This window comes from Scyliorhinus canicula, chromosome 24 (genome assembly GCF_902713615.1).
Source record: "Scyliorhinus canicula chromosome 24, sScyCan1.1, whole genome shotgun sequence".
Lineage (NCBI taxonomy): Eukaryota > Metazoa > Chordata > Chondrichthyes > Carcharhiniformes > Scyliorhinidae > Scyliorhinus > Scyliorhinus canicula.
Window position 1 is genome coordinate 23,923,152 of NC_052169.1, and position 24,250 is coordinate 23,947,401.

The following is a 24,250-nucleotide window of genomic DNA, read 5'->3' on the forward strand; positions in this document are numbered from 1 at the left end:
CGCTCAGGATGGCCTGGATGATTTAAAAGTGGGACTTCTGCCCCTCAGGGACAGGAATGCCCAGCCCTCGGGTGATTCTGATTGGCTGGTTACCCTTTAGTCCCGGCAGCGCCAGAATGCGGTGGTGGCCACTGCGGGAACTGCAGGATCTGAAGATGGAGACCTGACTTCAGGTAAAGTCCAAGCACTTTATTCGGGGCAGAGTGGGAGGGTTTTAGAGGCCCGGGAGGGGTGGGGGGGGGGGGTGGGGTGGGGGGGGGGGGTGGGGTGGGGGGGGGGGGGTGGGGTGGGGGGGGGGGTGGGGGGGGGGGGTGGGGTGGGGGGGGGGGTGGGGTGGGGGGGGGGGAGGGGTGGGGGGTGGGGGGTGGGGGGGGTGGGGGGGGTGGGGTGGGGGGGGGTGGGGGGGGTGTGGGTGGGGTGGGGGGGTGGGGTGGGGTGGGGTGGGGTGGGTGGGGTGGGGTGGGGTGGGGTGGGGGGGTGGGGTGGGGTGGGGTGGGGGGGTGGGGTGGGGTGGGGTGGGGGGGTGGGGTGGGGTGGGGGGGTGGGGTGGGGGGGGTGAGGCACAAAGGGTGGATATGATCTTGGGTGGGGTGGGAGTGCCCCCAGTGGACACGGGAGGCCCCCATCTCCCCCACCGCCACTCTCCCCCACCCCGTCCCACCACACTGCCTTTAGCCTGTATGGTGAAACCCACCCAGCCCGTCAGTTTTCCCCCACCTTCCCCTGCCACCCACGTTATGGCAAGGGAGGCAGAAAGAAGGCCTCAATCAGGCCGCTTAAGGGCTACTCAACTGGCCGAAGAGTGGGCAGTTTGGCAGGGGACAAACCGTGGATGGGCAGGAGGGCATTGGGAGGTCCACCTGCTTTACAAGAAACCCCCCCCCAGCTTCGGGAGGTCCGGGGGGGGGGGGGGGCACGGGGTGCAGGAGGTGGGGTGCTGTAAACTCCACAGCTGGGGCAACTATTACAACATTTAAACAGCAAACTGTTAAGACAAACATTACAGCTGGACACTGTAAAAAAAACAGCTGGACACTGTAGAAAACAGCTGGACACGGCAGGAAATGGCTGGACACGGCAGGCAATGGCTGGACACTGTCGAAAACAGCTGGACACTGCAGGCAATGGCTGGACATGGCAGGCAATGGCTGGACACTGTAGGAAACAGCTGGACACTGCAGGCAATGGCTGGACACTGCAGGCAATGGCTGGACACTGTAGGAAACAGCTGGACACTGCAGGCAATGGCTGGACATGGCAGGCAATGGCTGGACACTGTAGGCAATGGCTGGACACTGTAGGAAACAGCTGGACACTGCAGGCAATGGCTGGACACTGCAGGCAATGGCTGGACACTGTAGGAAACAGCTGGACACTGCAGGCAATGGCTGGACACTGCAGGCAATGGCTGGACACTAGAAAACAGCTGGACATTGCAGGAAACAGCTGGACACGGCAGGCAATGGCTGGACACGGCAGGCAATGGCTGGACACTGTAGGAAACAGCTGGACACTGCAGGCAATGACTGGACACGGCAGGCAATGGCTGGACACTGCAGGCAATGGCTGGACACTGCAGGCAATGGCTGGACACTAGAAAACAGCTGGACATTGCAGGAAACAGCTGGACACGGCAGGCAATGGCTGGACACTGGAAAACAGCTGGACATTGCAGGAAACAGCTGGACATTGTAAAAAAAACAGCTAGACTTTGAAAGCAATAGCTGGACACTGCAGGCTACAGGTGGACACTGTAGAAAACAGCTGGACACTGTCGAAAACAGCTGGACACTGAAGGGAGCAGATGGAAACTGCAGGTTACAGCTGGACACTGTCGAAAACAGCTGGACACTGAAGGCAACAGCTGGACACCACAGTTCACATTGACACACATTTGAACCAGGCTCAAAGCCAATGTGTCAGGAATGAGGAACCTCCCCCTGTCCGTCCATTCCGCTGCCAATTAAACCCCCCCCCCCCCCCCCCCCCCCCCCCCAAAACCACCCCTTCATACCCAGTGAAATGGCAGACACTGTGGCGAATGGGACTGGAAAGGGTCGATGGGCTCCCTGGCTGTTTTTGATGTTCCGATTCTTTACAGAAACTGTTGCCATGTTCGAGCTGCTGGCTGCTTGTTTACTGCTGGTGGAACACTCACACAGAGAGCGCCCTGTGTGTGTCATTAAAACCAATCGCAGCTGTGGCCACTACATCCCCCCTCCCTAACGGGTAGAAAATTGAAAGGCTTGCCTTTACGAGACGCTTATCTATCCTAATGAGAACACGGTTCCAGTAATTAATCGCCAAATGAGAGGAGACGTGGAGTGGAATTGAGGGAAATGCTGAGACTCCTGTGTCTCAGCAGTAAGAGGTGAGCGCTACATTCACCCTAGTTGTCAGGGGGATGCCTCTCTAGATCTCTGCGCAAATAAATAAAATTTATTTTGCCACACAGTTGAGAAAACATAAAAACAAGTACGATATAAAGGTTACGCTTCAAACATTACGCACGCCCCTTTAAGAGCTAGAGCGTCACTGGAATCCCCCCCCCGCGCAGGACTGAAGTTCCCAGCAGGAGACTCTGCACTCTCAGAAGGCTGCTGCCAAACTGCAGAGATCCAACTGGGCAGGTTGCAGGAGAAACAGAACACACCACAGAAGATTGGCCCACACCATTGGCCAGTTCAGTTTTGGGGGGGTGAGCTTGTATCTTCCCTGCTTAGCCTTTCGGGAGTTTGCAACCGTTTCTAAGCAGATCACGTACCATGTTTGGGCCTTGTTTCCAAGGGCAGACTCAGGAATCTACCTTGTGATTTTAAATCCAGTCGAGGGGCTGGTTTAGCACACTGGGATAAATCGCTGGCTTTTAAAGCAGACCCAGGCAGGCCAGCAGCACGGTTCGATTCCCGTACCGGCCTCCCCGAACAGGCGCCGGAATGTGGCGACTAGGGACTTTTCACAGTAACTTCATTGAATTCCCGTACCGGCCTCCCCAAACAGGCGCCGGAATGTGGCGACTAGGGGCTTTTCACAGTAACTTCATTGAAGCCTACTCGTGACAATAAGCGATTTTCATTTCATTTCATTTCAACAATGCAAGCTTCCATAGAACATAGAACAGAACAGGCCCTCGATGTTGTGCCGAACAATGATCACCCCACTTAAACCCACGTAACCCGTATACCCGTAACCCAACAACCCCCCCCCTTAACCTTACACTACGGGCAATTTAGCATGGCCAATCCACCTAACCCGCACATCTTTGGACTGTGGGAGGAAACCGGAGCACCCGGAGGAAACCCACGCACACACGGGGAGGACGTGCAGACTCCGCACAGACAGTGACCCAGCCGGGAATCGAACCTGGGACCCTGGAGCTGTGAAGCATTGATGCTAACCACCATGCTACCTTGTGATTTTAAATCCAGTCGAGGGGCTGGTTTAGCACACTGGGATAAATCGCTGGCTTTTAAAGCAGACCCAGGCAGGCCAGCAGCACGGTTCGATTCCCGTACCGGCCTCCCCAAACAGGTGCCGGAATGTGGCGACTAGGGACTTTTCACAGTAACTTCATTGAATTCCCGTACCGGCCTCCCCAAACAGGCGCCGGAATGTGGCGACTAGGGACTTTTCACAGTAACTTCATTGAATTCCCGTACCGGCCTCCCCAAACAGGCGCCGGAATGTGGCGACTAGGGGCTTTTCACAGTAACTTCATTGAAGCCTACTCGTGACAATAAGCGATTTTCATTTCATTTCATTTTCATTTCAACAATGCAAGCTTCCATCTTAAGTCATTGCACATATTAAATGTTGCCGCCTTCCGCTGTCTCATCAGAGCCCTTCCTTCCATCATAAGGTCAGGAGTGGGGATGTTTGCAGAAGACGGCGCAATGTTCAGCACCATTCGCAACTTCCTCAGATACCGAAGCAGTCCATATCCAAATTTAGCAAGGCCTGGACACTATCCAGGCTTGGGGCTGACAAGTGACAAGTTACATTCACGCCACACAAGTGCCAGGCAATGACCATCTCCAATAAGATAGAATCTAACCATTGCCCCTTGAGATTTAGGACTGAGTTTAGGAAGAACTTCTTCACCCAAAGGGTTGTGAATCTATGGAATTCCTTGCCCAGTGAAGCAGTTGAGGCTCCTTCATTACATGTTTTTAAGGTAAAGATAGATAGTTTTTTGAAGAATAAAGGGATTAAGGGTTATGGTGTTCGGGCCGGAAAGTGGAGCTGAGTCCACAAAAGATCAGCCATGATCTAATTGAATGGCGGAGCAGGCTCGAGGGGCCAGATGGCCTACTCCTGCTCCTAGTTCTTATGTTCTTATGTTCTTATTTAATGGCATTACTGTCGCTGAACCCCCCACCATCACCATCCTGGGGGTTACCATTGATCAGAAACCGAAGTGGACTAGCTAATCTTGTGACTACAAGAGCGGAGAGTAACTCACCTCCAGACTCCCCAAAGCCTGTCCATCACCTACAAGGGTAGTCAGGAGTGTGATGGAATGTTCTCCACTTGCCTGGATAAGTGTAGCTCCAACAACACTGGAACTGCACTCATCGATACCATTCATGACAAGGTAGCCCATTTCCCACCTGAACTGTTCTTTCCCAGCACGACTCACGGGGGCAGTGGCGTGTTCCATTTCCGAGGCACATTCCAACAGCACCTTCCAGACCAGAGACCTCTACCACCGGAAGGACAAGGGCAGCAGACACATGGGAACACCGCCACCTGCAAGTTCCTCTCCGAGCCACCCACCATCCTGACTTTGGACTATATTGGCCATTCCTTCACTGTCAGTGGGTCATAACCCTGGAGCTCCCTCCCTAACAGCACTCTGGGCGTACCTACAGCCGCTCAAAAAGTCCCGCTCACCACCAACCTCTCGAGGGCAGTTAGGGATGGGCAACAAATGCCAGCCCAACGAGCGACGCCCACATCCCGTGGAATAGTTTAAAAGTGCAGAACAGAGCACCAAGCCGAGCGTGTCAGAATAATCAGGGGGCGTGCACGGTCGTGCAGTGGTTTGCACAGTTGCTTCACAGGTTCGATTCCCGGCTTGAGCCACTAACTGTGCGGAGTCTGCACGCTCTCCCCGTGTGTGCGTGGGTTTCCTCCGGGTGCTCCGGTTTCCTCCCACAGTCCAAAGACGTGCGGGTTAGGTGGATTGACCATGATAAATTGCCCCTCGTGTCCAAAGAGGTTTAGCTGGGGTTACGGGGATAGGGTGGAGGTGCGGGCTTAAGTAGGGTGCTCTTTCCAAGGGCTGGTACAGATTCGATGGGCTGAATGGCCTCCTTCTGCACTGTAAATTCTATGATTCTATGAAATAACTGTGTGGGTGAGGGTTTCAGCAGCCAAGGCTGGTGCAAAGTCGGGCGATCTTATCGAGGTGGAAATATCCATCATTGTGCGGATAGTGGGTTAAGCAGCCCATCTCTGGCCCAAATGTAACATCAAGGGTGCGAACAGCGTATTTCAGGCCCGGGCGATTGGCGGGAGGTGGATGGATTCGATGGGAAGGGAACAATGTTTTGTGACAGGGACGGAAGACAATGGGTCAGATTTTCCGCCCACCCCCCCCTCCCCCATATCTCCTAAGCCCCCCCCCCCCCCCCCCCCCCCCCCCCCCCAATGTCCGAACCGGCTTCCGGATTAATCTGTGTCATGCTGTGTTGAGGTGCCCTCATGATTTCTGACCTGCTCCAGCAGCACCGCCCCCCCCCCTCCCCGTGAGGGACTATCAGCAGGTACACGTTTGGAACTGAAGCCGGGGAAATTAATCCCAGGGGAAAATCCAGCCCGTGATCACCCGGTTAGTTCGTCCAATAAAGTAAGGGCTGGGCCCACACAGCTAACAGGAACAGTGGACAAGAACTGATTGAAGAGTACGGCGCGGTGGCACAGTGCTTAGCACTGCTGCCTCACAGCGCCAGTGACCCAGGTTCAATTCTGACCTCGGGTCACTGTCTGTGCGGAGTCTGCACGTTCTCCCCGTGTCTGCGTGGGTTTCCTCCGGGTGCTCCGGTTTCCTCCCACAGTCCAAAGACGTGCAGGTTAGGTGGATTGGCCATCATGATACAATAGGTGGGGATAGGGCGGAGGGGGTGAGCGTGAGTGGATTGGTCTTTCAGAGGGTCGGTGCAGTTTGATGGGCCGAATGGCCTCCTTCTGCACTGCAGGGAATCTGTGGATTTTCAAGGGAAGAGCGGGGGAGTGGGATCGAGTGACACCTCTTTCTGAAAGCTGGCGCATGGAGAATAGACATTGATAGGATGCAGAGCTGGGCCGAAAACTGGCAGATGGAGTTTAACCCTGATAAGTGTGCGGTGATTCATTTCGGTCGGACAAATATGAATGCGGATTACAGGGTCAACGGCAGGGTTCTGAGGAATGTGGAGGAACAGAGAGATCTTGGGGTTCATGTCCACAGATCTCTGAAGGTTGCCACTCAAGTGGATAGAGCCGTGAAGAAGGCCTATACTGTGTTAGCGTTTATTAACAGGGGGCTTGAGTTTAAGAGCCGTGGGGTTATGCCGCAACTGTACATGACCCTGGTGAGGCCACATTTGGAGTATTGTGTGCAGTTCTGGTCACCTCATTATAGGAAGGATGTGGAAGCATTGGAAAGGGTGCAAAGGAGATTTTACCCGGATGCTGCCTGGTTTGGAGGGTAGGTCTTATGAGGAAAGGTTGAGGGAGCTAGGGCTTTTCTCATTGGAGCGGAGGAGGATGAGAGGCGACTTAATAGAGGTTTATAAGATGATGAGGGGGATAGATAGAGTGGATGTTCAGAGACTATTTACTCGGGTGGATGTAGCTGTTACAAGGGGACATAACTATAAGATTCAGGGTGGGAGATATAGGAGGGATGTCCGTGGTAGGTTCTTTACTCAGAGAGTGGTTAGGGTGTGGAATGGACTGCCTGCTGTGATAGTGGAGTCGGACACTTTAGGAATTCAAGCGGTTATTGGATAGGCACATGGAGCACACCAGAATGACAGGGATTTGGATAGCTTGATCTTGGTTTCGGACAAAGCTCGGCACAACATCGGGGCCGAAGGGCCTGTTCTGTGCTGTACTGTTCTATTTTCTAATAGCCACCAGGCTGGAAAGTGTTCCAGTTCTGTAAACTGTTCCAGTTCTGTAAACTGGAGAACCAGGTCACCACCAGGATGGGGCAGGCTGTGGGAGCTTCCTAATTCCCCCCCCCCCCCCCCCCCCCCAACTCATTGCTTTGGACACATTCCCTAATGGTCAGTGGATCTGCATCCTGGAAATCCTTCACTAACAGCACTGTGGGACTACTGTAACCATATGGATTGCAGTGGTTGTAGCTGGCATTTACCTCCATCTTCTCCAGGGAAATTAGATATTGGCAATAGACACTGGCTTCGTGCCCACGGAACATAGAAAAATATTGAATTATTAGTCATTGCAGGATTGAATAAATCAGGGCAAATCTTTGATGCCAATATTGAAGCAAATTGCTAAGTTGAAATGAATGATTCACTTTCCTTGTGTGGTTCTCCCTTCAAACAAATATAACTCTTCATATGATGATATTCCCCAGATTTCCTAACGCAATGCCTCGATGTTGCTGTACTGCCTTTAATTCACAACTCTCAATACTATTCCTGTTCCTCGGTGATCAAAGGCGCTCTCTATTTGCCAAGGCTGCTTATCGCACGAGGTGCATTAAATGCCGACACCTGCTTTTCGGTGTACGCAAATCGAAACATTTCTTCCTCTTCAGCTTTTCTTCAATTGCGTCTTTGTGTTCTGTCACTCTGGCTCCTTTTGCTAAAATAAATAGTGAAAATAATGGAAACCTCTCCCCACAACAGATTGTTATTGCCCCCACCATAGGACAAATCAATAAAAAAAGTCAGTGCCATGATTTCTGTCACGGTTGGGCGGCACGGTGGCGTAGTGATCAGCACGGCGTTCGATCCCGGCTCTGGGTCACTGTCCGTGTGGAGTTTGCACATTCTCCCCGTGTCTGCGTGGGTCACACCCCCACAACCCAAAAGATGTGCAGTTTAGCCACACTAAATTGCACCTTAATTGGAATTTGTTTTTAAAAGAACACAAAAAAAATATTTTTGTCATGATTACTGCCAGTATTTGTCATTGTTACTATCATTATTACTGTCATGATTATTACTGTCATGATTTCTGTCATGTTTACTGTCATGATTTTTGTCATGATTACTGCCATGATTGCTGTCATCATCTCCGTCATGATTACTGTCATGATTGCTGTCATGATTACTGCCATGGTTACTGTCATGATTGCTGTCATGATTACTGCCATGATTGCTGTCATGATTTCTGTCCAGATTATGTCATGATTACTGTCATAATTTTTGTCATGATTACTTTATTGATTACCGCTAAGATTACTATAATTACTGCCATGTTTTCTGTCATAATTACTGCCATGAGTAGTGTCATGACTACCACCATGATCACTGCCATGATTACTGCTGGGATTTGTCATGATTTCTGTCATGATTACAGTCATAATTATCGTCATGATTACAGGGGGATTACTGTCATGATTACGGTCAGTATTACTGCCATAATTATTGATATTATTACTGTCATGATTACTGCCAGGATTATTTACTGTCATGATTATGGCATGAGTACTGGCATGATTACTGTCATGATTATTGTCAGTATTACTGTCATGATTACTGTCAGTATTACTGCCATAATTACTGATATTATTACTGTCCTGATTACTGCCAGGATTATTTACTGTCATGATTATGGCATGAGTACTGGCATGATTACTGCCATGATTATTGTCAGTATTACTGTCATGATTACTGCCATGATTAACGGCATGATTATTGCAATGATTACTGTCTGCATTTCTGCCATGATTTATGTCACGATTACTGTCACAATTACTGTCACAATTACTGCCATAATTACTGTCACGATTACTGTCACAATTACTGTCACAATTACTGTCACAATTACTGTCACAATTACTGTCACAATTATTGCCATGATTACTGTCACGATTACTGTCACGATTACTGTCACGATTACTGTCACGATTACTGTCACAATTACTGTCACAATTACTGTCACGATTACTGTCACAATTACTGTCACAATTACTGCACTGATTACTGTCATGATTACTGCACTGATTACTGTCATGATTACTGCACTGATTACTGTCATGATTACTGCCATGATTACTGCCATGATTACTGTCGTGATTACTGCCATGACTACCGTTATGATTACTGTCAGTATTACTGTCATGATTACTAATATATTCCCATTTATGGAGTATTCTCTTGCTTTGTTTGCCCTCCCCAAATGCATGACCTCACCCTTTACCAAATTGAATTCCATTTGCCACTTCTCTGCTCACTCAACCAAACCATTGACTCTGTTCTGGAGTCGACAGCTATCCTCTTCACTATTAACTACAGGGCCCTGATATTGTCCACCCGTGAGGTGTCCAGCATCGACCACAAACAGTGAAGGTTAAAGTTGTCGAGCTTCCTATCTTGATAGTGGTAAACCTTTCATGTTTTACAACCCACAATAAGATGCCGAGAAGCCAGGGCTTATTAACCAGCATCATGTCACCTCTTCGGATTACATCCATGATTCTTGCCTCAATTATTATCACAATTACTACCATGGTTACTGCCATAGCTTTCGTCATGGTTTTGGCCACAATTACATCCGCATTTGCCAATAAGTTACCTGCCAAAATTTCTGCTATGATTACAAGCAAAATTACTGCTGTGGGTATTACCACAATTACTGCCACAATCTCAGCAATGATTACCGCCACAATTATTACAATACTTAATGCAATTAGTACTGTAATGAAGAGAGCCTTGGGTTGTTTTCGCTGGAGCAGAGAAGACCGAGAGGCAACCTGATCGAGGTGTACAAGATTATTAAGGGCACGGACAGGGTGGATAGGGAGCAGCCGTTCCCCTTAGTTGAAGGGTCAGTTACGAGGGGCCACAAGTTCAAGGTGAGGGGCAAAGGTTTAGGGCAGACTTTTACCCAGAGGAAGGTGACAGTCTGGAATGCTCTGCCTGGGAGGGTGGTAGAGGCGGGTTGCCCCACATCCTTTAAAAAGTACCTGGGTGAGCATTTGTCATGTCTTAACATTCAAGGCTTTGGGTCAAATGCTGACAAATGGGATTGGGTAGGCAGGTCAGGTGTTTTTCATGTGTCAGTACAGACTTGATGGGCCAAAGGGCCTCTTTTGCACCGTGTATTTCTGTGATTCTGTGATTATTGCAATATATACTGTCACTATAACTGCAAGGATAACTCCCAAAATTACTACAACTACTGCAGTGAATACTGCAGTGAGTATTGCAATGAATACTGCAGTGATTATTGCCATGAATACTGCAGTGATTATAGCAATGAATACTGCAGTGATTATTGCAATAAATACTGCAGTGATTATTGCAATGAATACTGCAGTGATTATAGCAATGAATACTGCAGTGAGTATTGCAATGAATACTGCAGTGATTATTGCCATGAATACTGCAGTGATTATAGCAATGAATACTGCAGTGATTATTGCAATGAATACTGCAGTGATTATTGCAATGAATACTGCAGTGATTACTGCAATGAATACTGCAGTGATTATTGCAATGAATACTGCAGTGATTACTGCAATGAATACCGCAGTGGTTATTGCAATGAATACCGCAGTGATTATTGCAATGAATACTGCAATGAATACTGCAGTGATTATTGCAATGAATACTGCAGTGATTATTGCAATGAATACTGCAGTGATTATTGCAATGAATACTGCAGTGATTATTGCAATGAATACTGCAGTGATTACTGCAATGAATACTGCAGTGAGCACTGAAATGAATACTGCAGTGATTACTGCCATGAATACTGCAGTGAGCACTGCAATGAATACTGCAGTGTCTCTTGCAATGAATACTGCAGTGATTATTGCCATGAATACTGCAGTGAGTACTGCAATGAATACTGCAGTGAGTACTGCAATGAATACTGCAGTGAGTACTGCAATGAATACTGTGGTGATTATTGAAATGAATACTGCAGTGATTATTGCAATGAATACTGCAGTGAATACTGCAATGAGTATTGCAATGAATACTGCAGTGATTATTGAAATGAATACTGCAGTGAGTACTGCAATGATTATTGCAATTAATACTGCAGTGATTATTGAAATGAATACTGCAGTGAGTACTGCAATGATTATTGCAGTGTTTATTGCAATGAATACTGCAGTGAGTACTCCAATGAAGACTGCAATGATTATTGCAGTGTTTATTGCAATGAATACTGCAGTGAATAGTGCCATGAAGACTGCAGTGATTGTTGCCATGAATACTGCAGTGATTATTGCAATGAATACTGCAGTGAGTACTGCAATGAATACAGCAGTGATTATTGCAATGAATACTGCAGTGAGTACTGCAATGAATACAGCAGTGATTATTTAAATGAATACTGCAGTGAGTATTGCAATGATTGTTGCCATGAATACTGCAGTGATTACTACAATGAATACTGCAGTGATTATTGAAATGAATACTGCAGTGATTACTACAATGGATGCTGCAGTGAGTACTGCAGTGATTATTGCCATGAATACTGAAGTGATTATTGCAATGAATACTGCAGTGATTATTGCAATGAGTACTGCAGTGAGTATTGCAATGAGTACTGCAGTGAGTATTGCAATGAATGCTGCAGTGATTGTTGCAATGAATACTGCAGTGATTATTGCCATGAATACTGCAGTGATTATTGCCATGAATACTGCAGTGATTATTGCAATGGATACTGCAGTGATTATTGCAATTAATACTGCAGTGTTTATTGCAATGAATACTGCAGTGATTATTTCAATGGATACTGCAGTGATTATTGAAATGAATACTGCAGTGGTTATTGCAATGAATACTGCAGTGAGCACTGCAATGAATACTGCAGTGATTGTTGCAATGAATACTGCAGTGATTATTGCAATGAATACTGCATTAATTATTGCAATGAATACTGCAGTGATTATTGCAATGAATACTGCAGTGAGTGTTGCAATGAATACTGCAATGATTATTGCAATGAATACTGCAGTGAGCACTGCAATGAATACTGCAGTGATTACTGCAATGAATACTGCATTGAGTACTGCCATGAATACTGCAGTGATTGTTGCAATGAATACTGCAGTGATTTTTGCAATGAATACTGCAGTGAGTACTGCAATGAATACTGCAGTGATTATTGCAATGAATACTGCAGTGATTTTTGCAATGACTACTGCAATGAATACTGCAGTGTTTATTGCAATGAATACTGCGGTGATTATTGAAATGAATACTGCAGTGAGTATTGCAATGAACACTGCAGTGATTATTGCAATGAATACTGCAGTGAGTATTGCAATGAATACTGCAGTGATTATTGAAATGAATACTGCAGTGAGTACTGCAATGAATACTGCAGTGAGTACTGCAATGAATACTGCAGTGAGTACTGCAATGAATACTGCAGTGAGTACTGCAATGAATACTGCAGTGAATACTGCAATGAATACTGCAGTGAGTATTGCAATGAATACGGCAGTGATTATTGAAATGAATACTGCAGTGAGAACTGCAATGAATACTGCAGTGAGTATTGCAATGAATACTGCAGAGTACTGCAATGAATACTGCAGTGATTATTGCAATAAATACTGCAGTGATTATTGCAATGAATAATACAGTGAGTACAGCAATGAATACTGCAGTGATTATTGCAATGAATAATACAGTGAGTACAGCAATGAATACTGCAGTGTTTATTGCAATGAATACTGCAGAGAATACAGCAATGAATGCTGCAGTGTTTATTGCAATGTATACTGCAGATATTATTGCAATGAATACTGCAGTGTTTATTGCAATGAATACTGCAGTGAGTACTGCAATGAATACTGCAGTGGGAAGTGCAATGAATACGGCAGTGATTGGTGCAATGAATACTGCAGTGAGAACTGCAATGAATACTGCAATGATTGTTGCAATGAATACTGCAGTGAGCACTGCAATGAATACTGCAGTGATTATTGCAATGAATACTGCAGTGAGAACTGCAATGAATACTGCAGTGTTTATTGCAATGAATACTGCAGTGAGAACTGCAATGAATACTGCAGTGTTTATTGCAATGAATACTGCAGTGATTATTTCAATGAATACTGCAGTGTGAACTGCAATGAATACTGCGGTGATTGTTGCAATGAATACTGCAGTGATTGTTGCAATGAATACTGCAGTGAGAACTGCTATGAATACTGCAGTGTTTATTGCAATGAATACTGCAGTGAGAACTGCAATGAATACTGCGGTGATTATTGCCGTGAATACTGCAATGAATGCTGCAGTGAGTACTGCAATGAATACTGCAGTGATTATGGCAATGAATACTGCAGTGATTGTTGCAATGAATACTGCAGTGAGTACTGCAATGAATACTGCAGTGTTGATTGCAATGAATACTGCAGTGATTATTGAAATGAATACTGCAGTGAGTACTGCAATGAATACTGCAGTGAGTACTGCAATGAATACTGCAGTGAGTACTGCAATGAATACTGCAGTGAGTACTGCAATGAATACTGCAGTGATTATTGCAATAAATACTGCAGTGATTATTGCAATGAATAATACAGTGAGCACAGCAATGGATACTGTTGTGATTACTGAAATGAATACTGCAGTGTTTATTGTAATGAATACTGCAGAGATTATTGCAATGAATACTGCAGTGTTTATTGCAATGAATACTGCAGTGAGCACTGCAATGAATACAGCAGTGATTGTTGCAATGAATACTGCAGTGTTTATTGCAATTAATACTGCAGTGAGTACTGCAATGAATACTGCAGTGATTATTGCCATGAATACTGCAGTGAGTACTGCAGTGATTATTGCAATGAATACTGCAGTGATTATTGCCATGAATACTGCAATGATTATTGCAATGAATACTGCAGTGGGTACTGCAATGAATACTGCAGTGATTATGTCAATGAATACTGCAGTGAGAACTGCAATGAATACTGCAGTGATTGTTGCAATGAATACTGCAGTGTCTATTGCAATGAATATCATTGCACGGCACAACATCGAGGGCCGATGGGCCTGTTCTGTGCTGTACTGTTCTATGTTCAATGTAATACTGCAGTGTTTATTGCAATGAATACTGCAGTGATTATTTCAATGAATACTGCAATGAATACTGCAGTGTTTATAGCGATGAATACCATTGTGATTATTGCAATGAATACTGGGGCAGCACAGTAATACAGTGGGTAGCACTGTTGCTTCACAGCGCCATGGTCCCAGGTTCGATTCCAAGCTTGGGTCACAGTTTGTGCGGAGCTTTCACGTTCTCTCCGTGTCCGCGTGGGTTTCCTACGGCTGTTCCGGATTCCTCCCACAAGTACCGAAAGACCTGCTGTTAGGTAATTTGGACATTCTGAATTCTCCCTGTGTGTGTCCAAGCAGGCGCCGGAATGTGGCGACTAGGGGATTTTCACTTTAACTTCATTGCAGTGTTAATGTAAGCCTACTTGTGACACTAATAAAGATTATTATTAGTATTATATGACTGTTGTGCGTACTGCAATGAATAGTGCAATGAGTACTGCAATAAATACTGCAGTGATTATTGCAATGATTACTGATGCTATTACTGTAATGAATACTGCAGTGATTATTGCAATGATTCCTAATGCTATTACTGTAATGAATACTGCAGTGATTATTGCAATGATTACTGATGCAATAACTTTAATGAATACTGCAGTGATTATTGAAATGATTCCTAATTCTATTACTGTAATGAATACTGCAGTGATTATTGCAATGATTCTTAATGCTATTACTGTAATGAATACTGCACAGTTATTATTGCAATGATTACTGATGCTATTACTGTAATGAATACTGGTGATTATTGCAATGATTCTTAAAGCTATTACTGTAATGAATACTGCAGTGATTATTGCAATGATTTCCTAATGCTATTACTGTAATGAATACTGCAGTGATTATTGCAATGATTCCTAATGCTATTACTGTAATGAATACTGCAGTGATTATTGCAATGATTCCTAATGTGATTACTGCAATGAATACTGCAGTGAATATTGCAATGATTACTGATGCTATTACTGTAATGAATACTGGTGATTATTGCAATGATTCTTAAAGCTATTACTGTAATGAATACTGCAGTGATTATTGCAATGATTCCTAATGCTATTACTGTAATGAATACTGCAGTGATTATTGCAATGATTCCTAATGCTATTACTGTAATGAATACTGCAGTGATTATTGCAATGATTCCTGATGCTATTACTGTAATGAATACTGCAGTGATTATTGCAATGATTCCTAATGTGATTACTGCAATGAATACTGCAGTGAATATTGCAATGAATCCTATTGCTATTACTGTAATGAATACTGCAGTGATTATTGCAATGATTCCTGATGCTATTACTGCAATGAATACTGTACTGATTATTGCAATGATTCCTAATGCTATTACTGCAATGATTAATACAGTGATAATAGCAATGATTATTTACAGTATTACTGCAATGAATACTGCAGTGATTATTGCAGTGATTTCTGTTACTGTTACTGCAATGAATACAGTAGTGATTATAGCAATGATTACTGATACTATTACTGTGATGAATACTGCAGTGAATATTGCAGTGATTTCTGTCACTGTTACTGCAATATTACAGTCATAATTGCTGACATAATCAGTCCCACAATTGTTGTCACATGGTATTATCACCGCTGTATTATTGTCAAGATTCCTGCTACAATTACTGGTAAGGTTTACCTTCTCACTGGTCCCTTGTGAACTGTGGCTAATTACCAACCTAGCGTCACTCGACATTTACCTTTTGTGTGAGACAGTCTTTCCCAATGGTAGAAATGGCAGCAGCCTGTGCTGTGTCTGATTAACACAGGTCTGAATTCCCTGTCACCTCGTCGTGCATTCCGCAGAGTTGATTGATTCCTGACACAAATAGATCCAACTTTTAAATAATGTGTCTCTCATGACAATTTTTACTCGCTAATCCTTCTGGAATTAATGGGTGGACATCGTTGAGAGGTTGCGCTGTCACTGAAGGACCAGACGCTCGATTCAGATTGTACGATTCCAATCTCCAATTCCAATCAGTTTCTTACAGAATGAAATTGAAAAGAATCGTTACTCAGTTTGGTGGTTTGAATGTTGATGGATGTGCACAGCTTATATCCAGTGAACCATAATAGGAATGGCCACTTACCCTGTCGAAGCCAATCCCACCGCTCTCCTAACCCTTCCATGTGTTAGTGTGAGCTGATGCATTTTGGGAGGACGAACAAGGCAAGGGAATGACACAGTGAATGGGAGGAAACTCGGAAGTACAGAGGACCAGAGGGAACTTGGGGTTCCTTAGATCCTTAGATCGCTGAAGGCAGCAGGACAGGCAGATAAGGTGGGAGGTTATGGGATATTTGCCTTTTGATGCGACCATCAATTCACACGAGACAGAGAGTTGAAGTGAACAGTGGCTTTAATCAACAGTGCCTACCTGTGACTGCTCTGCAATGAGAGCCGCCTACAGGGCAGCTGCTCTTTGTACCCCCCTCAAGGGGGCGGAGCCAGGGGCGGAGCCCACAAGGGCGCCAGCATGATAGAATCAGTGTAGTACAGTACAATGGTCCATAGGTGGAGCCCAAATGGGCAACAGCCTGGTACAGTGTAGTACAGTGGTGAATGGTTACCATAATACATTCACCACGCCTTTATTCACCAAAGTACAGCATATAAGAGCAAGGAGGTTATGGCCACAGCTAGAATACTGTGTGCAGTTCTGGTCGCCACATTTTACAAAGGATGCGATTGCACTGGAGGGCGTGCGGAGGCGATTCACCAGGATGTTGCCCGGGCTGGAGCATTTCAGTGATGAAGAGGTTGGTTAGACAGGGGTTGTTTTCCTTGGAGCAGAGAATACTGAGGGGGGGACTTAATCGGCACGGATAGGGTAGATAGGAAGAAACTTTTCCCTTTAGTAGAAGAGTCAGTAACCGGGGGGGGGGGGGGGGGGGGGGGGGGGCAGATTTAAGGTCAGGGGTAGGACATTTAGAGGGCATTTGAGGAAAAACCGTTTCACCCAGAGGGTGGTGGGAGTCTGGAGTTCGCTGCCTGAAAGGGTGGTAGTGGTCACAACATTTAAATAGCGTTTAGATGATCATTTGAAACACCCGAGCACACAAGTGCTGGGAAATGGGATTAGAATAGATAGGTGCTTGATGGCCAACACAGATTCGATGGGCCGAAGCACCTCTTTTTGTGCTGTAAAGCCCATCACTCTGTTCCACTAATTCCGCCAGCAATCAAAGCTCTTTGCCCTGGGGCAGCACGGTGGTGCAGTGGTTAGCTCTGCTGCCTCAACGACCCGGGTTCGATCCCGGCTCTGGCTCACTGTCCTTGTGAAGTTTACATATTCTCTCCGTGTCTGCGTGGGTCTCATCCCCACAACACAAAAAGACGTGAATTGGCCACACTAAATTGCCCCTTAACTGGAAAAAAAACCAATTGGGTACTCTAAATTTATTTTTTTTAAAAGCCCTTTGCTCTGGTGTCTAAGGTTCAGCATTAAAGCCCATATTTCTCCGGTAAACTGAAGCTAATCTGGTACCCAGAGTCTCGATTACTGCTTAATCGAATGAGCGGAAGATGGGAGACTGAGGGAACTGATTATAGGCACTAACTTTTTGCCCTGGGTATCAAGACACACATTAAATATGTTCTCCTATCCACGGTAGCACAGTGGCTAGCACTGATACTTCACAGCGCCAGGGTCCCAGGTTCGATTCCCGGCTTGGGTCACTGCCTGTGCGGAGTCTGCATGTTCTCCCTGTGTCTGCGTGGGTTTCCTCCGGGTGCTCCGGTTTCCTCCCACAGTCCAAAGACGTGCTTGTTGGGTGATTTGAACTTTTCGAATTCTCCCTCTGTGTACCCGAACAGGTGCCGGAATGTGGCGACTAGGGGCTTTTCACAGTAACTTCATTGCAGTGTTACTGTAAGCCTACGTGTGACAATGAAGAATATTATTATTTGGGCCTAATTGGCGGTGTTGCGTAAAGGTGGTGAGGTAGAATGAGCTCATTGGCAGGGCTGGTAAATCGGGTTGTGGCAGAGGGGAGGAACCCTGGCTGAATGTTTTGTGCGTTGTGACCACCACGGGGCGTCTGAAATGGGAAAGAGGAGAGGAGGGGAACCGAGGGAGGACTTCCTCTGATAACCATAACAGAAATCAGAAACCTGTTCGTTAAGAACAGGTTTGTAATCCTTCTGCGGTTAATTAAAGGAGATAAATTATTCCCCTCATTCCCTCTGTTGTGTCACACACTGAGCTTCGATGGCAACTAACTGAACGCTTTCACATTCGAACCAAATTACTCGAACAGTGGATGTTTAGCGACGTAGGCATTGAGTCACAGTGTATCCTTAAAACAACATGCATTTACATTCTATCAAGTATATTTAACATAGAAGACAATCCCAACGCTCTCCACCAAGGAGCCAAAGACAAAGCTATCGGTTGCAATGGCCAAGAAAGAGATGGATAATCTTTTAGATTTTAATGGCGTCCAGGGGTATGGGGAGAAAGTGGGGAAATGGCATCGAGATCGAGGATTAGCCATGATCATATTGAAAGACGGAGCAGGCTCGAAGGGCTGAATGTTTCTACGCTTAAACCTTGTGAAAGAAGAGGAATTTAAGAAGAGTCTTAAAGGAAGGGAGGGTGGCGATGTGGAGAGAGTCCCTTTACCCACAATGCCCCCCTCCCTCCAGCCAATTGGCGCCCCACCCCACCATCAGAGTCCACATTGCTCTGGCAACATAGATTTCCACACGCATGTTGTAGCCTGGGGCTATGGACAGAGATGGTACAGACTCCTAATTTATTTCCATCGCCTGGCTGACGTCCAGGAATCTCTCCCACTTTTACCACTGGTGTGTTGGAAGGATTTACAAATTCATGCTTAACCCGTTTGTCTGCGTTACGAACGCACCTTTCTTGGCCATCGAGTCTTGGGGTGGGACTTGGGCTTGTGCCTCAGAGGCCGGGAAGCTAACCCATTAAAGCCACAAGACCTCTTGCGGAGACGTTTAGGGAGTTAACTCCAGAGTACAGGATCGAGAGAGCTGACTGCGAGGCCGGAATGAAGAGTTTGGAGAGAGGATAAGAGGATATTATGGAGGTGGGGAAGTGTGACACTTTGAAGGTATTTAAACACAAGGATGTGAAGTTTTAATCTGAAGCATTGGCAAACCAAGAGCCAATGTATGGGAGGGAGGACCAGTCAATGGGCAGAAGAGCCGTAGATGGAGACTGGAACACCAACTGGGGCAAGGGAAATGGAGTGGGGCGACGATAGAGATCTGGATAATGATCTTGGGATTACTGGCTTTAGTGTGTAGCCTTTGGTGTGTGTGTATGTTGGGGGTAGGGGGGGGGGGGGGGGGGGGTTGACTATGGGTTCAAAGTCATGTGCTTGTTTGCCTGGGATTTTGAGTTCCATTTGTTTAATAACTCATAACACCAACAATCCAACCATCTCCCATTAGAGGGTATCAGTAGGGTGCTTTTCTGAATGGAAGGCTGTGACTAGTGGCGTTCCACAGGGATCAGTTCTGGGGCCTTCGTTGTTTGAGGTGTATGTAAATGATTTGGAAGAAAATGTAGCTGGTCTGATTAGTCAGTTCGCAGATGACACAAAAATTGGCGGAGTTGCGGATAGTGAAGAGGATTGTCAGAGGATACAGCAGGATATAAACTGGTTGGAGTCTTGGGTGGAGGGATGGCAGATGGAGTTTAATCCGGACAAGTCTGTGTGGAGTCTGCACGTCCTCCCCGTGTGTGCGTGGGTTTCCTCCGGGTGCTCCGGTTTCCTCCCACAGTCCAAAGATGTGCTGGTTAGGTGGATTGGCCATGCTAAATTGCCCGTAGTGTCCTAAAAAGTAAGGTTGGGGGGGGGGGGGGGGGTGGTTGTTGGGTTACGGGTATAGGGTGGATACGTGGGTTTGAGTAAGGTGATCATGGCTCGGCACAACATCGAGGGCCGAAGGGCCTGTTCTGTGCTGTACTGTTCTATGTTCTATGTTCTAAGTGTGAGGTAATGCACTTTGGAAGGTCTAATGCATGTAGGAATTACACAGTATTGTGTAAGTATTGACTGGCAGAGAGATCTGGGCATGCATGCCCACCGATCGCTGAAAGGGGCAATGCATGTGGATAAGGTGGTCAAGAAGGTATACGGCATGCTGGCTTTCATCGGTACGGGCATTGAATATAAAAACTGGCAAGTCATATTGCAGCTGTACAGGACCTTAGTTAGACCTCATTTGGAATATTGTGCACAATTCTGGTCGCCACACTGCCAGAAGGATGTGGAAGCTTTGGAGAGGGTGCAGAAGGGATTTGTTCTCACTGAAACGACAGAGGGTGAGAGGCGACCTGAGAGAGGGCGACAAGATTATGAGTGGCATGGACAGAGTGGCATGGACAGAGTGGCATGGACAGAGTGGCATGGTCAGAGTGGCATGGTCAGAGTGGCATGGTCAGAGTGGCATGGTCAGAGTGGCATGGACAGAGTGGCATGGTCAGAGTGGCATGGACAGAGTGGCATGGACAGAGTGGCATGGACAGAGTGGCATGGACAGAGTGGCATGGACAGAGTGGCATGGACAGAGTGGCATGGACAGAGTGGCATGGTCAGATGCTCTTTCCTTGGGTAGGAGAGTCAAGTACTGGGGGACATGGGATTAAGTTGTGAGGGGAAAAGTTTAGAACGGATGTGAGAGGCAAGTTTTTACACAGAGGGTGCTAAATATATGGAACGTGCTGCCTGGGGAGGTGGTTGGAGCAGATACAATAGCGGCATTTAAGGGGCATCTAGACAAATATATGAATAGGGTGGGAATGGAAGGATACGGACTCTGTGAGTGCAGGCGGTTTTAGTTTAGGCTAAAACCATGGTCAGCACAGGCTTGGAGGGCCGAAGGGCCTGTTCCTGTCCTGTATTATTCTTTATTCTTTGTAGAAATCCAAAGTTAACCTCTCTCATTTCGGGAAATAATGTGGCCAACACACATACACACTCATTCACACACATTCGCACGCACGTTCTCAAAACGGCAACATCCTCACAATTCCGCACGCACTCTCTCTTCCACAAACACTCACAAAACACCAACACTCTCACATTCACGTACATATACACTCACTCACACAAAACACCAACACCCACACACTCTCACTCAAAACACCAACATCCTCACGCACACTCTTTCACAGAAATCAAACACTCTCTCCACACACTCTCACACACAAACTCACACCCAAACACACTCACACACACTCCCACACAAACATTCACACACTCTCTTCCGCTCAAACTCACACACTCCACACCCAGACACACTCACATAAAGTAGCTATAGTCCCCTTTGAGGGGTGGGGGGTGGGGGGGGGAGCTGACTGGTGGTGATTTAACCTGAGGGTCACCCACATCTCAGGCGAGGGGCAAGGATGAGAAGGCAGGACCTTCATGGATAACCTCAGCCGGTACGGGGAATTGAACCTTCGCTGTTGGCTTCGCTCTGCATCGCGAACCAGCTGTCCAACCCACTGAGCTAAACCAGCCTCCGGTTGAGTGTGTGTGTACACATGTACACTCACATGCATGTGCACACTCACACAGATTCACACATACGCTCACACGCATACATATATGGACACTCACACACACTCGTTCTCACACGCACATAGAAATTCACACATAAATTTACACACATACTTGCACACACAAACATCAACACTCACACACAAACATCAACACTCACACACAACATCAACACTCACACACAAACATCAACAGTCACACACAAACTCACAAATATTAACACTCACACACAAACTCACAAACATCAACACACACACAAACTCACAAACATTAACACTCACACACAAACATCAACACACACACAAACTCACAAACATTAACACTCACACACAAACGCACAAACATTAACACACACATACATATACTTGCACTCACAAACATCAACATACACTTGCACACACTCACAAACATCAACACATACTCACAAACATTAATACTCACACACACTTGCCCACACTCACAAACATTAATACACTCACACACTCACTAACATCAACACTCAACACACACACTCACTTACATCAACACACACACTCACAAACATCAACACTCAACACACATACTCACTTACATCAACACACACACTCACAAACATCAACACACACTCGCCCACACTCACTAACATCAATACTCACAGATAGACTCACAAACTTCAACACTCACACACACGCTCGCCCACACTCACAAACATCAGCACCCTCACTCACATACACACACTCTCGCACACACACACATACATAATCCCTGGTCCACTACAACATCCGATGCCTTGGAAATGAGCTGGGGTGTTTGACAAGGCTGCTGTCCCTGCCCATCACCTCTGGCAGACGCTCAGACTAGGGAATTGGCCACAGAGGTAGGTCTGCTGGGTCTATGATGTCCCTGAACTGACATACCCAAGCTCTCGGATCTATATTCCCATTCAGTGAGACTCTGTTAGGCTCTGTGCCGGTTAGGTGGACTGGTCATGCTAAATTGCCCCTTAGACGTGTAACCCACAGACGTGTGGGTTAGTTGGGGTAACGGGGACAGGAGGGGGTGGAGTGGGCCTAGATAGGGTGCTCTTTCAGAGGGTCGGTGCAGACCCGATGGGCCGGATGGCCTCCTTCTGCACTGTAGCGATTCTATGAAAGTGTAACCTGTAGTAAATCCCCCAACTTCAAAAAAAATATCCAGGCCACAAGACTTTCAGTACAGAGTTCCAATGACATTGCGTGAAAATACTGCCCACTTAGACCAAACAGGAACTGTCTGTGCTTCTGTGGTGGAGAAACTTCTTTCTCCATCTGTCTTAAATATATAAACCTTGAGTATTATAAATCAGGTTGTGTGTGCGCTGTGGAATAATTCTGTTTCTCAATGCGGCGGAGCACCTGACCTCATGCCCTACCTTTTACTGTTACACATCTGACCAGGGCAACAGCCAAAATGATTCACACTCCATCAATGTCTCGACCGTTCGGCTCTCACGAGTACAAACTGACAGCAAATATTTGCAGGATTAACAGCCCCAGTCCCTGATCTCCGTGCTGCTGCACCAACAGAAAGGCCAGTGCGACCGTGCAGGAGGATGAGATCACACAGCAACTTCACACACCACTATTCCACGCCGAAAACAGCCAGCTAACCCCGAGCAAGGCTGACAGCTCGCTCCAACATCTTCATTCCGGGAGACGTGCGCAGGGAGGGAGCCTGCTTGGGCATCCCGGTGCGCCTCGCTGAATTGCTGGCATTCCTCTCCTCCCAACGTCCCCCCCCCCCCCCCCCCACCAGCGTACCTTCAAAATAAGCCCGATCCCTATTCCACTCTGTCAAGGCAGCTCAACACGAACCGAGCACAGCAGGACTCAGAGGAGCAAGCCGTCAATGTGAAGATGAACCATCTTTAATCAGACTGCACACTTGGTTAACAACAGCCCCCGGAGGCAGCACGGTTTGCACAATCTCTACATACCTTTCATAGCTGAGCATAAAAAATACATCATTCGATGGCTGCCAGATCCAGGATTTTAGCTCATGCTCGAGTCCGCCTTTGCCTTTTTAGCAGCTGTGGTCTGCAGCATTGCCCGACAACACACAGCCATCTGAAAATCCACGTGACCCAGTCACATACCCAGTAATCTGTATATTCTCCACCCACTGCTGCTTATTGGCAGCGTGAGAGGCACATTCTACCAACCCGCTCTGCCTCCAGGCTCTCTGCTGCTCACTGCAGTCTAAAACCGTCAGCAGGTATGCAGCAAGCTACACCTCCCTCTCTCTCTCTATCAGATAGGGACTCAGAAACAGCCATCCAACTTCAACCCTTTTTTCATTCATTGCTTCCTTCAGCAAGGAGAGAGTGGCTGGCAGCAGACTGATTATTGTTATTGATTGAGAAACCTGGACTACTTTTCCAGAGACACAAG

The 24,250-nt window shown here is 46.5% G+C and overlaps 1 protein-coding gene across 1 annotated transcript in view; it reads right to left on the reverse strand.

Annotated features, from left to right (window-relative positions):
* Window positions 1-23,957, reverse strand: part of roraa (RAR-related orphan receptor A, paralog a) — a 188,952-nt gene extending 164,995 nt beyond the window's left edge. The window contains exon 1 of the mRNA XM_038784318.1: window positions 23,797-23,957. Within this exon, the coding sequence (XP_038640246.1) occupies window positions 23,797-23,827 (31 nt within the window). The 5' untranslated portion in view covers window positions 23,828-23,957. The remainder of the gene's footprint in view (window positions 1-23,796) is intronic.
* Window positions 23,958-24,250: the final 293 nt, after the last annotated feature.